General features: G+C 39.9%; 2 protein-coding genes across 2 annotated transcripts; one reads left to right on the top strand and one right to left on the bottom strand.

The window, feature by feature from the left end:
* Positions 1-16: 16 nt before the first annotated feature.
* On the bottom strand, positions 17-5,096 carry traip (TRAF-interacting protein). The gene is made up of 16 exons (XM_076883760.1): positions 4,780-5,096; positions 4,437-4,555; positions 4,287-4,344; positions 4,102-4,185; positions 3,922-3,961; positions 3,695-3,822; positions 3,507-3,601; positions 3,157-3,274; positions 2,029-2,112; positions 1,845-1,934; positions 1,676-1,764; positions 1,415-1,570; positions 1,258-1,303; positions 1,045-1,143; positions 902-952; positions 17-703 (listed from the first exon to the last, which is right to left on the bottom strand). Exons 2-16 carry the CDS (start codon positions 4,532-4,534, stop codon positions 596-598), a joined length of 1,344 nt encoding a protein of 447 aa, XP_076739875.1. The 5' UTR covers positions 4,535-4,555; positions 4,780-5,096; the 3' UTR covers positions 17-595.
* A 292-nt stretch (positions 5,097-5,388) lies between these two features.
* mon1a (MON1 secretory trafficking family member A) lies at positions 5,389-12,591 on the top strand. The gene is made up of 7 exons (XM_012924903.4): positions 5,389-5,405; positions 5,496-5,714; positions 6,193-6,344; positions 8,406-8,786; positions 8,874-9,639; positions 9,940-10,087; positions 11,567-12,591. Exons 3-7 carry the CDS (start codon positions 6,221-6,223, stop codon positions 11,705-11,707), a joined length of 1,560 nt encoding a protein of 519 aa, XP_012780357.1. The 5' UTR covers positions 5,389-5,405; positions 5,496-5,714; positions 6,193-6,220; the 3' UTR covers positions 11,708-12,591.
* The last annotated feature ends 113 nt before the right edge of the window (positions 12,592-12,704 follow it).

Here is a 12,704-nt window from a genome sequence, read left to right as displayed (position 1 = left end):
CAAAAGAATCTTAATAAAAAAAATATTGTTTATTATTTGAGTTTGCTTACATCCAGCATGACAATTAAATCTAAAAGAAAAAATACCTACAGTAACTCCCCATGTAGGTTAGTCAGGGAAAACAGGGTGAAAAATAGCAAAGCATTTCAAAGACTTTTTTTTTTTTAAATGATAAAGATTTTTGTTTGCCACACTGGAAAAGCAAATGGGGAATAAATAACAAAAAAGTATCGCATTAGACACTGGCCCAGAATTTTATAATCATCGCAACCCTCAGTCAAATTTCTCAAGTAGCTGTTTCTCTCTCACAAACAAATACACTCCCACAGAACTACGAGGCTTCAAAACACAAGACACTGCCTACACAAACAAATTCATATCAGCACAAAAAAATAAATGTAGAGCAGGGTTTGCAGTTCACCCAAATGCCAACATTTGTCATTTCTTTTAGATAAAAGTTCATTCCCAAATGCTTTTTTGGTGTTGAGTGGCAAAAACAAACAAATCAAAAAACCCACAGCCAGGTTCTCGGTTTTAGAGCAGTGCCAACATGCTTCTTTACAGAAGTCAGTGTCTTGACCTCTGACACCAAAATTTACTCGAGGAAGTCGTCCAGGGTCATGCAAGTGGCGGTCTTGGATGGGGGCCGTGTTACCTTTTTCCTTTTAGCTTTCATCAGTGGACGAATCTGTGACAAAGGAGACTGGAGGTGGAGCGCTTGGTTAAGGATCGATGCGACCTACATTTATCTCGTGGTTATAAATAACATCTATCTGAAGCCAGACGGTGCTCCCTGGCTCTTACATATATACACAAACACACACATCAAACATTCTTCAGTGAACCTCAAACGCTAGAAGACAAGTAACACATGCAGAATCACTAATGACAAAAAGGATACAGGCTGGATGAATTTAGTTCGTCCTCCTAATCCATCATAACCAGTTCTGACCTGAAACGCAAAAACATTTTCCCCCTTCAACAAAACACTGATGATGACAAAATGGGACAAGGAAACAGTTTGCGAGAGTCGGCTGCACTTACAGCTCCAGGCTTCCTCTGAGGCTCCAACATGCTGCCAAAGGTTTTCTTCCTGAAGAGGAGGGAGTTCCTTAAAAAAGGGTCCAGATCTTCATCGCGATTCTGAGAAACAAAAAATACATAAATATAAAACAATACAATAAATTCATTAAAAAATTAAAAACAAATTATATATAGATCAGTTATTTAATGATGCATTTATTAGAAGAAGGCTACCTTGCTTAAAGCTGACGTTTTCTCCCTGTGTTTGGATACAGACGTTCTGAAAAACCAACACTTCCAGTTTATACTTTGTTACAAAAAGAGCAGATGGATTTCAAACTACTCTAAACACAGAAGAAAACATTTCCGCACTGAGTGACATGACTCTTACACGGGTGGATCGAGACGCATTTTCTTCAATGGAACCTGCGTTGGTCTCTTGGCCCCGTCATCTGGCGTAGTGATGTCGTAGGTCATGTTGAGGTCAATGTCCTCGCTATCTGCTGGATGGTGGAGGCGAGGCTGCTTCAGCTCCAGTGGGGCAGGGCTGACGGGAAGGCAGCAACAAGTGCGTGAGCGCATAAAGCAAATGCATTCTTAAGCATCCTGTCAAAAGCACGAGGAGAATGAAGTCCCACAGCTGGAGACGCACCTTTCAAAGATGAGCCGACTGACGGCTTCGTTAGTCCTCGTTGGTGTGCTCAGAGATTTCTGAAGAAACTCCACTTTCTTCTTCAGGCTCTGTGGACAGGTTGCACACAGAAATCACAACCACGCACATCCGACATAACAAATAAACAGATTTGTTTGATCTGCCTTACAGAGATTTCTTTGTCAGCACAGGCCAGATCGCTCTGCAGAGACTTCATGTCCTCTTTGGTCTGATTCACCTCTATTGTAGTTTTTTGTAACTGAAATGACAAACACCACAGAGCACTTAAACCAAAGGTTCCGCACCGAAGTCCCATTTCTTATTGGTGAGGCGATCTTCTTATGTCGAATGACCTTGTTGTTTGAGGACAGCACTTCTCTCTTCAGTTTCTCACACATATCATTTGAAGCTTTCAAAGTTCCTTTGAGGTTATCATACTCTCTGAGAAAGAAAGAAAAGAGATCAGCAGTAAATACTGAGCGGATGCTGTGGTCATTAGAACTAAATACCTGAACAAAAAGCTCCAAAAGAAGTACTTTCAAACACACAAATGTTGTCCAACTTATTAAAAGATTCTGGAACATATTTCCCAAAAGCTCAGATTTACAGGAGAAAGGTGGTATGATCTTCATCTGGGTCACAAATATAGACAAGCACACAATCTGATTAAACTAACACCACAAACCGCTCCATATTTCACATCTTTATAGAACACACTGGGTAATTATTCAACGTACAGGCAGCAGAAATGTGAGAGAACCCTTGAAATTAATGACTTATAGAAGCAACACCTAACAGACATTTTCTGATGCAACACAAGAGACTTTAAGAGAAATATTCGACCCTTCCTTTCTGCAAAACTATTTCAGTATTAACTAAAAAGCCCTCGACGGCAAGAGTCAACACCAAGGGTAAACCTGAAACAACTTAAGTAAAATTTAACCTTTGAACAAAAAGAAAAATACAATAATTACAATTAAATGTATATTTTATGTAAAAACTACACAAAACCGTTTTTAATCCTGATTTGAAGTAACTAATGGATTCTGCACACTGGAGGTGTGAGGGGAGTTTATTCCACAACACTAAATGCTACCTCACCTTGTTTGGTTCTAGCCTTAGCAATACTAAAGTAAGCCTGTTCCTGAGGACCTAAGAGGTCTAGAAGCATCATAGCCCTCAAGTAGGTCAGCTATATATTCAGGTTCAAGATCATTCAATGCTTTCTAAACCATTAGCAGAATTTTAAATAAATGCTTTTACACACAGGAAGCCATGCAATGATTTCAAAACTGCTGTAATATGATCCATTTTCCTGGTGCTGGTCAGGACTCTGGCAGCAACCAGTAAAGACTCCATTAAGATACTTTAGTCTACTGAAAATAAATGCACAAATAAGCTTTTCAAAATCTTTCTTTGCCACAATTTTTCCAATATTTTTAAGATGGTACTCGGCCGATTTAGTAATAATCTCCATATACTTGCTTTTTCAGAGAGATGCAGTAGATTGAGAGCTGCTCCACTGCTGCCTGGCTGATACCCATATCTGTGATCATGGACTCAACCTCTGCTCTCTGGCCCTGTAACAACACATCCAAGCTGAGGAGAAAACAATGCACAGAGTGAATATGATGCTCTTTAACAATGAAGACAATCACTGGACCATATGCACATATTTCATGTCATTATAGCTGTAGTGTAAGACTCAGGTTGCAGTTGCCCAAATGCACTGGTATACGTTTGCGCACTTGTCAAAGATCATCTTAAACAATCTTTATCTTTTCCTCTACAATCACAGGAGCTTGAATATAATACAATGGGCTGCAGATACCTTTCAAATGTTCTCAACTTGGTCCTTAAGCTCCGGACTTCTTCCTTGGCAGCCTGAACTTCATTTTGTTGCGTCTCCATATATGACATCTGTGTCTGTGAGACGTTAGAACATAATATTAGTTGCAGTGACTGTGAATCAGTGTGGATATTGCAGCTTTTCAACAATGAAGAACAGAGAGCTCATACTTTGAGGGCAGAACAAAGCATCTCCTTTTCTTTAATCTCCTTCCGCAAACTGTCTAGGTCTCGCCTCTGCTTGTCCATGGAGTCCTTTAAACTCTCCACCACCTTCTGTTTGTCCCGCAAGTCTCGCTCTACAAATTGACCAGACAGATGATCAATCTAGCGCTGCCTGCTTCCTTACAATCTAGCATAACTTTGTAACAGTTGTACTCAAGAGTTTAATTTCTCACCTTTAGAGCTCAGAAGTGCCTTGACTCTATCAACCTCATTCTGCAAACAAGAGAAGAAATACAGTCAGAAGATAACACCCTAAAACAAATCCAAACAATAGCAATAGGAAAGACCACATTTAGGTTCTGTTTTACATGCCAGAAGGCGTGAAGAGTTTTATATTGCTGTAGGATTGGTACCTGTAAGCTTTCCGGGTCAGCCGTGCTGTCCTCCTCTCCACCAATGTCAAAGAAGAGCTTGCTGATAATGTGCCTGGTGCTGACCTACACACAAACATCAAAATGTCATTGAAGCTCAATCTTTCCTTTGTAACTCAACTTGCCACGGTCTGTGCTGGTAGTTTGACAATGTAGCGTTACTGTACCTGTTTCCTACACTGTGGACAGGTTTTTGTAGGGGCTGTCTGAAACCACTGAAGAAGACTAGAAGAAAAAGAGGGGAACGAAAATAACTTAAAAGATGCCATGAACTGAAAAAAGTTGTTTTGTTCAGATTTGAGTTTGTGTATAGTTACCATTCATAATGGAAAGTGTGTCCGCAGTGAATGGCAGCAACATCTCTGGAGTGATCAAAGAAATCTGAGCAAATAGTGCAATATGCTCGAATAGGCATCTTACCGGCACAACGATCACCCTGTTTTGGAAACAGCGTACGACATTGTTAAAAACAGTGAAATACAAATCGTGATATTCACTCCCTGATCATACGCGTTTCGGTAGTGTTACATAATATTTGTAGGCTAAAACAGTTAGCACTGGCTAAAGTCAGTGGGCCTTACTATTCCGCTACCCTGGTTAAGCAGCTACATATAGATAACCAATGTTAGCCATAGCCTTATCGTGAGCTGTCATGCTTACCAAACAAAGATATCAAGTTACTGCATAATCCTTCGTTATAAACTGAAGCATCACCAACTGTACATGAAAATTTTCATTGTACACACATAAAGTGAGATAATTTAGGAAATTTCCTTTCAAGCTAACACAAACACAATGGTAACGCCATCGCTGGCCAGTTCCCCGCTGCACGTTCAAACCAAAGCTCCGCCCCGGAACATAAATGAGCTGTTAGAATCTACGCCAACGTATTTTGTATTAAAATTTAGCTCAGTCGCTATAAACGTTTGCTATTTAAAACAATTAATACGTTTTCCCTGGAGAAGTTACAATTTAGTGTCACTCAACAAATGTGTCAACACTTTTTTTTTCCCTTGTTTTTTTTTGCTTTTATCCCTCACATATGCAGAGTCACAGTGAAAACAACAAAATATTATTTTAAACACATTGAAATAGCTCGCAAATATATTCACAAACCTTTCTCACACAAAAATATTATTTAACATTTCATATACAATGTTTTCTGTCTGACAAATTAAGTATCTGAGTCTCGTGACAATCGTGTAATTTAATAATCAGGCACAGTTGTTTCATGTCCTGCGTGACCTGAAAGCACCAGCAAGATCAAAGATGGCAGTGTGTTATAAGTAACTTGCATGCTGTAATATTCAAAATTAACCCATTAAATTAATTCTTAACTATTTCAAAGACAATTCTCCGTATTTTATTTTATTCAGATGAACTCGGCATTTTTATTACTCCTGGGAAACGAGTGATAAAAAGTGTATAAACCCTCTGGCAGGGAACTTCATATCCCACAATTCGCACTTCCGCAACCAACCAGGGCATGATTCAAGAAGTTCTTCTGTGCGGTTTCTGCTAGTTAGCTAGCAGCAACTGTGGCAAACGAGTTGGGGAGCATAACATTCAGATGCAGACAGCTGTGGAAATGAAAGGTAATCTTTTTGAAGTATTTGAAGGGGTCTTGAGTGCTCTGGTTGAGAGCGAAGGCGATTAAACGTGTCTGAGATAGCGTTTGTTTGACTACATGCTAAAGTCAGCAATCAAAGTAGCTTTTGAAGTCAAACATATGTGACGCCTGTGATAATTCAGGATGCTAAGCAAGAAAAAACGATGTGAATGTAAATATACTGCGTGTGAATATGTTATTCTTTCGAGACTCATTTTGTTTCCATAGTTGGTTTCAGCCTTCCTTGGAGCAAGGAGGACATTCCGGTTTAGCTCTGTTTTCCCCCGCTTCCAATAAACAGTTAATCTTCACTACCTAACTGTAGGGCTTTATTTGATTTCAGTTGAACCGACTCGTGGTGACCGTGTCATGTCACTGTAATGGCACACCACCATAAATCCAAGACTCAGTCACGAAGTTGTTGCCCTTTGGTCCTATAGCCCTTTGTCTGTCTATCTTTCCAGGTGCGTGTCCTAGCCTTAAGTAGCAGTGATGGAAGGTGAAGCCCAAAAGGCGACTGCATCATGGGAAAGTGGAACTCTGGCTCCTGTAGACCGCCTTCGCTCAGTCAGGGCGGACAGCCCCATACCTGGTCTGGTAGAGGGAACTGAACCAGGTAAGTGTTGTGCCGCTTGTCTGTAAACACACAGAGACAAGTATGATTTTAAACATATTTAACATACATCTGCAAAACTGGAACCACTGCATAGTAGTGAAAAAACGTCAAATATGAAGGTGTAGTATGTGTGAACTTCCTCTTGCATTTGTTCCAGTCTAAGGTAATGTTAACGCAAGAAATATTTTCCAGGTAGTTCACTTAGCCACTATCAGTGGGATTACACCACTGACTGCGCTCTCATTTCAAAGACTGCAGGTAAGTCTAGGTGTCTTAAAGAAGTCGTGGGTGAATAGAATTGTGCCACGCTACTTTGTGGCCAATCCCTCATAGGATTGTATTGCGAAACATTGCAGGACATGATCAGTGATCACAACGGTTACAGTAGACCATAAAAGCTTCCAGTTGGGCTAGACAAATATCAAGGCAGGGCAGGGCCAAGTAATCATCAACTGTTTTCTATTTCAAGTACAAAATCCCTGCAGTATCTTTGCCTGGAATATTGTCTTTTTTATGATTGTAGCACAAAGAAAAGACATTAACACTCTTTCAGTGCTGACACTTCTGAAAACTTTCCCATGAATTGGACTTCTCTGTTTCACATTGTTGTAGCTGTGCAGTGTCCGGTGAACGCATACTGAATACTCTGTGTGTGAGAGACAGCATGAATATGCACATCCTGTCTATGTAAGAAATGGTGAATATATTTACAGGTTGTCTGCTGTTTTAGAGCTAGTGTTACAGTTGCACAATATTCCCTTCAAATGCTGCCATGTTTTCTCATGAGAATTTAATGATATGACCATCTGTTGACTGCAAAAAAAATCTGGGGAAAATTTGTCAGTTTGTCACAATGAAAGTTGGCTGCAGCTGCTTTCATCTGCTGCATCACATCCTGCTTTGAATAAATCCAACAATGACAGGAGAGATGATGTAACACTGTATGGATTTGCTCTTCTCAAACTGCAGCTAAACAGGACATTTTGAAGTCTTAGCGTACTCTTTCGCTATCACAGTTGCCTTATTCTTGTTCTTCTAATTATTTAAGCTTTGGCCAGAGGTTGTTCATTTTATTCACTGCAGCAGCTCTAAAGTGTGATAACCTGAAGTTAAAACATGTGTGACTAATACGATAATAGACTAAATTGAACTTCTGTTTTTTGTGGATTGTTCTAGAGTTGCATACCATGTTCAAAATTAATCAGTTTTTCAAATAAAAGAATCAAGTCTTGTCCTGTAAATGTACATAATTCATCTCTGTCATCTGTCTTGGATGCCTTTTCCAGCTAGTTGGTTCCCACAGGAATGCCCAGTTTTGTTCTCCAGCAAAGTTGGGGAATTTAACACATTTTCCAAACCAGCCACTTTTTTTTTTTTTTTCGTTGAAGTTGTTTTTTTTCCTCTTGTAGAAACACAAACTGAAAATCTTTTAAATTATGTATACATCTCCACTTTCCATTGTGTTGAATCTGCCTTGAGCTAAGCAGCATTTCTACATTACCTGGCTGTACGTGTGAATGCAAATTAAACGGGCACATTAAACACGAGGCCTGCTTCCAAGCATAAAAAAAAAATCTGTGTTTGATTGTTCGGCAGGTAAGAGTATGAAGAATTTACGCTGAGCAAAGAGGGGTCATGTCTGTGTCTCCTTCATGCTCCACCCTTACCCCATCCCTTAACCAAACACATGATTTTCAGTAGTGAGAATGAGCCTGATACTAACAGTCCACTATTTTTCTTTATTTTTTATTTTTATTTTTTTCTACATGGGAAAAATGTTTGATTATGAAAACCGCTATAAATGCTGCAAACTGAGAAAACACTAAAAGAGGACTTGGTGGTTACTTTGGCAGTTGTATATGTGGTCATTGGCCACATGTCCTTTTAGAAAGTAGCATTCAAACTTCCTGGAGTTTTGTTTTCCAAAGGAACTGTCCAGAAATGTCTGCCATGTGATGTGCTGTGCTCATATTTATATAGAGCTTTTCTAGCTTTTTTTTTTTTTTTTTTTTTTTATAAATCTTTTACGGACAAAGTTTGTCATCATTTATATTAATACAGGTGCTGGCCAGAAGAGTGCCATGTTCATCCATGCACACTCATTTGAGGATTTAACTGCTGAAGCTGAAGAAGAAGCCCTGAGGACAGCTGATTCAGGCAAATCAGAAGAGCAGCATGAAGAGGGGCTCAAGGCACTTGTTGCTGAACAAAATATAGATGAACAACACAGCAATGACCTGTCGGATAGGACTAAGGAGGAGGATGTGTCCAGTGAGGCGTGGCGGAGCCACAAAAAACACGTGTTTGTGCTGAGTGAGGCGGGGAAACCAATCTACACTCGCTACGGCACGGAAGAGGCGCTGTCGAGCACCATGGGGGTGATGATGGCTCTCGTGTCGTTTGTCGAGGCTGAGAAGAACATCATCCGCTCCATCCATGCAGGTCAGATTATACTTTGGCAGCAACATTTAATTCTCTAAACAAATATGTCGTATCTTAATGTAAGTGCTGTTAATATGTTTGTGTCAGATGGCTGTAAAGTGGTTTTCCTCACCAAGAGTCCTCTGGTCCTGGTGGGAGTGTCACGCACCTGTCAATCAGACAAGGAGATGCTGCGGGAGCTGCAATACATCTACTACCAGATAGTCAGCCTGCTCACCCTCACCCAGCTCAACCACATCTTCCAGCACAAGCAGAACTACGACTTGCGGCGTTTGCTGGCCGGCTCAGAGTATCTCACTGACAACCTGTTGATCCGGCTGGAACGAGACCCCGGCCTGCTGCTCAGTGCCGTCACTTGCCTGCCCCTCCCCAGCTCTGCCAGGGACGTAGTGTCATCGAGCCTACAGGCTGCTAAATCCAAAAACCTGGTGTTCTCCATATTGCTGGCCGGCGATCGCCTGGTCACCCTGGTCAGGAAGAAGGACCAGTTCCTCCACCACATAGACTTGCACCTGGTCTTCAACCTCGTCGGTTCCTCCTCTTCCTTCCGAGAAGGTGAAGGCTGGACGCCGATCTGTCTGCCAAAGTTCAACACCGCAGGATTTTTCCACGCTCACATTTCTTACCTGGAGCCTGCTTCCCAGCTCTGTCTCATTCTGGTCTCAACTGAAAGAGAGGACTTCTTTAACATGTCCGACTGCAAGCAGAAGTTTATGGAAAGGCTGAGCAAGCGTAGTGCCTACCAGGCCCTGAAGGAGGCGGTGAAATGTCCCAGTTACTCCGTGGTGCAGGTTGGCATCCCAGAGCTCAGGCACTTCCTGTATAAATCAAAGAGCTCCGGACTGTACACCAGGTGAGTGGTTAGACTGTGTTTGTCAAATTTAGGGGTTTTTAGATAACGATCAGAGTATTTTAACAGTCATTAATCCTGTTAATTCAAGAACATTTTCCTTTCACTGTATAAACACATCTACTCAGATGTTTTCGGTATTACGAAAAATTTACATAAATGACAACTTCATGAGAGCAGATGACACTTGATTTTATCTGGGCCAGTAAAATGATCATCAGTATACAAAGATTTGCATTCTTATATGTATATATTTTTTGTCATGAACACAAATCCTTGTTCTTGGATATTTTCCACCTTCAGCCCCGAGTTTCCGATGGTGTACCAGTCTGATGGAGAGCAGGAAAGGCTGCTGAGCTTGTACCAGGAACTTCACAGCTGCTTGCACCATCCAACCAGACCTCTCCGTTACTACTACCGCTGCAGGGAAACTGAAAACTTGCTGGCACAGGTGAGTCTGGTGTTGTGGTTAAAATGGTTTATTGTTTTTGAACAATTATTTTTAAGCTGACAGCCATTTAAAGCATTTGGTGTGTACAAAATGAATACTGGACACTGGATTGTTGACATTGTTCATACACATTTAGTTAGCTTACTGTTTTTTTGTTTTTGTTTTGTTTTTTCTTTTTTTGGGGGGGGTAACTATTTGCCTTATTAGGGTCAATTGTCCATTTAATAAAGTCATAAATAATTTTGATTGCTGGCATAAACTTTACATCAGTTTTTCCATTCACAATGCAGTATTATCAACAGCTGGATTAACATTTTGCAATCAAATAGGTTAACTGGCAACAGGTCAGTAACATGACTGCGTATAAAAAGAGCATCTTAGAGAGAAAAAATGTCTACAAATTCTTGGAAATTTTCAGAATAATATTCTTCAATATAAAAATGTGAAGACTTTGAGTTTCTCATCATCTACAGTACCTAATATGATCAAAACGCAAATCTTAGTGGGCAAAGGACAAGGCCAAAAATCAGCATTAGCTGCCGTTAACAGCAATTATTCTGTCATGGAAATCTCTGCATGGGCTCAGGAACACTTCCAGTCACTGCCTGTGAACCCAGTTCACTGTGCCATGCACAAATGCAGGTTGAAGCTCTATCATACAGTAAAAAAGCCACGTGTGAACATGATCCATAAATAATTCTTTTTGGAAAATGCTGCATCCCCCAGCCCAAAGAAGATAAAGAAGATACTGCTTATGTTTTTTAATTTCTATTTTAATTAGTGTGTTAGTGTTTTTTTTGTTTTTTATTCCCACAACGAGTTTAATTATAGCTTACTGGAATAACCTTTGTCCTTCATTACCAGCTTTGTGTTAGCAGCTTTGTGCTTGTGCAGACCCTTGCACATTACCATCACATACACATAAAATAACAATAAAAGTAATGTCCACATTGACACTTCTGGAAAGTTGTTGACCACTCTTCCCCCCCCCCCCCTTCTAACTGCATGTTGTGTGGTTAAATATATATCTTAAAGAAACGTATTGAAAAAGGGTCATCATTCTAAATGTGGTGCAATGCTTTACAAATATTGTTACAAAAAATATACTGTCATTACATAATTAGTTTTTTTTTTTTAACATTTTCAATGTGCATATAACACAAATTTTTGATTAAATGTGCCATTAATGATAATTGCACAACATTAACAGTAATGTGCAAAAATGAATATTACTCATAATAAGCAAGATTTTAGCCTCCTGGCGTCAAGTACAAAGTTTGTTTTGACTAAAGACATCAGACATTAAGCTTTAATCACTCATCATTGATCTGAAATGCAGTAGCTACAGTAATTTTGCAGACTGTAACAATTTCTTACATTGAACCACATTTCTGAACTTCTTTAACAGAAAAATATCCTTCTACTACACAGAGCTTTTTCATGCCCCATTTGTCTCGTTGTGCCTTCTCTCCTTTGCAGGTGACAAGTGGCTTTGAGCTTTACCTCTGCTTTAGTCCGCTGGCGACCAAGGCCTCAGCGTTCGCCGCTGTCAATAAACTGCTGAAGTGGATCAGGAAGGAGGAGGATCGCCTCTTCATCCTCAGTCCTCTCACATACTGAGCCTCCTGAAACGTAAAGCAGTATTGTGAAAACAGACTGGAGTGGTGCTAACAGCAGCTACGCATGATGAAGCAGTAGTCTTTAAGAGTATGATGATTGTCAAATCCTATGCATTTTCTTTTTTTTTTTGACTTTTGGAATGCTCTGTTCTAATTCTCTGATTTGTAATGAAGTGTGCTGTGCAATTGAATTAACGCTGTATTTTAGCTGGCGAAATTTTTTTTATAACTTTTAATTTAAAAAAATGAAGAGCAGATAGAAGCCTCCGCACTTTTGGTAACACAGAAGCTTGCAGTGTTTACCTGTTGTTAAAGATCTTTCATGGAAGAATGGTTTTACTGTAACGGCTATTATGCATCAGACAACTTAAAAAAAAATGTCTTTTATGGTATTAACTCAGTTCTTAGAAATGAAGAATAAACTGGAAATTCCTCAAACTGCAGTAGAATGTATTTTCAAATTAGAAGACATGTTGGCAAAATATGGGTTAACAGCATTCCTGTTGGAAGCATCACCCTTTTACCTCTATGCACTCTTTGTTTATGTAACGGACACTGAAACAGAAAGCCTGTGACCTGTTTACTGCTGTCAGTAGTTTGTAATAACACGTATTCTCTTAACACCACTGTAGAGGAATTCCACATGAACTCCATTATTTTTCCAGTTCATCTCTTTCTTTTCACCCATAATACTCACATTAACAGATGATATATTTCTGCATGCCTCTTAAAGCTTTGTTTCCTAGAAACCTGCTATGCTTGAGGAATCTAGCCTTGTCACATTTGTCACATCATGCCTTAACTGTTATTGTGCAAAACATATGTAATGCTTTATGGCAGTCCCATAATTGCAAAATTATATGTAAATAAAGAAACGACCTGCAAGCTGATGTGTCATTCTTTTCCCCTCACACTGTAGGCACTTCGTAGATGGCAGTAGCAGCAGCACTTCCGTCTCACAAACGCGGAGCACACTTGCACAACAAAAGGAGTAAGTT

This window comes from Maylandia zebra, linkage group LG5 (assembly GCF_041146795.1).
Source record: "Maylandia zebra isolate NMK-2024a linkage group LG5, Mzebra_GT3a, whole genome shotgun sequence".
NCBI lineage: Eukaryota > Metazoa > Chordata > Actinopteri > Cichliformes > Cichlidae > Maylandia > Maylandia zebra.
Note: the sequence above shows the minus strand (reverse complement) of the source record. Positions and strands in the feature narration are given on the sequence as shown.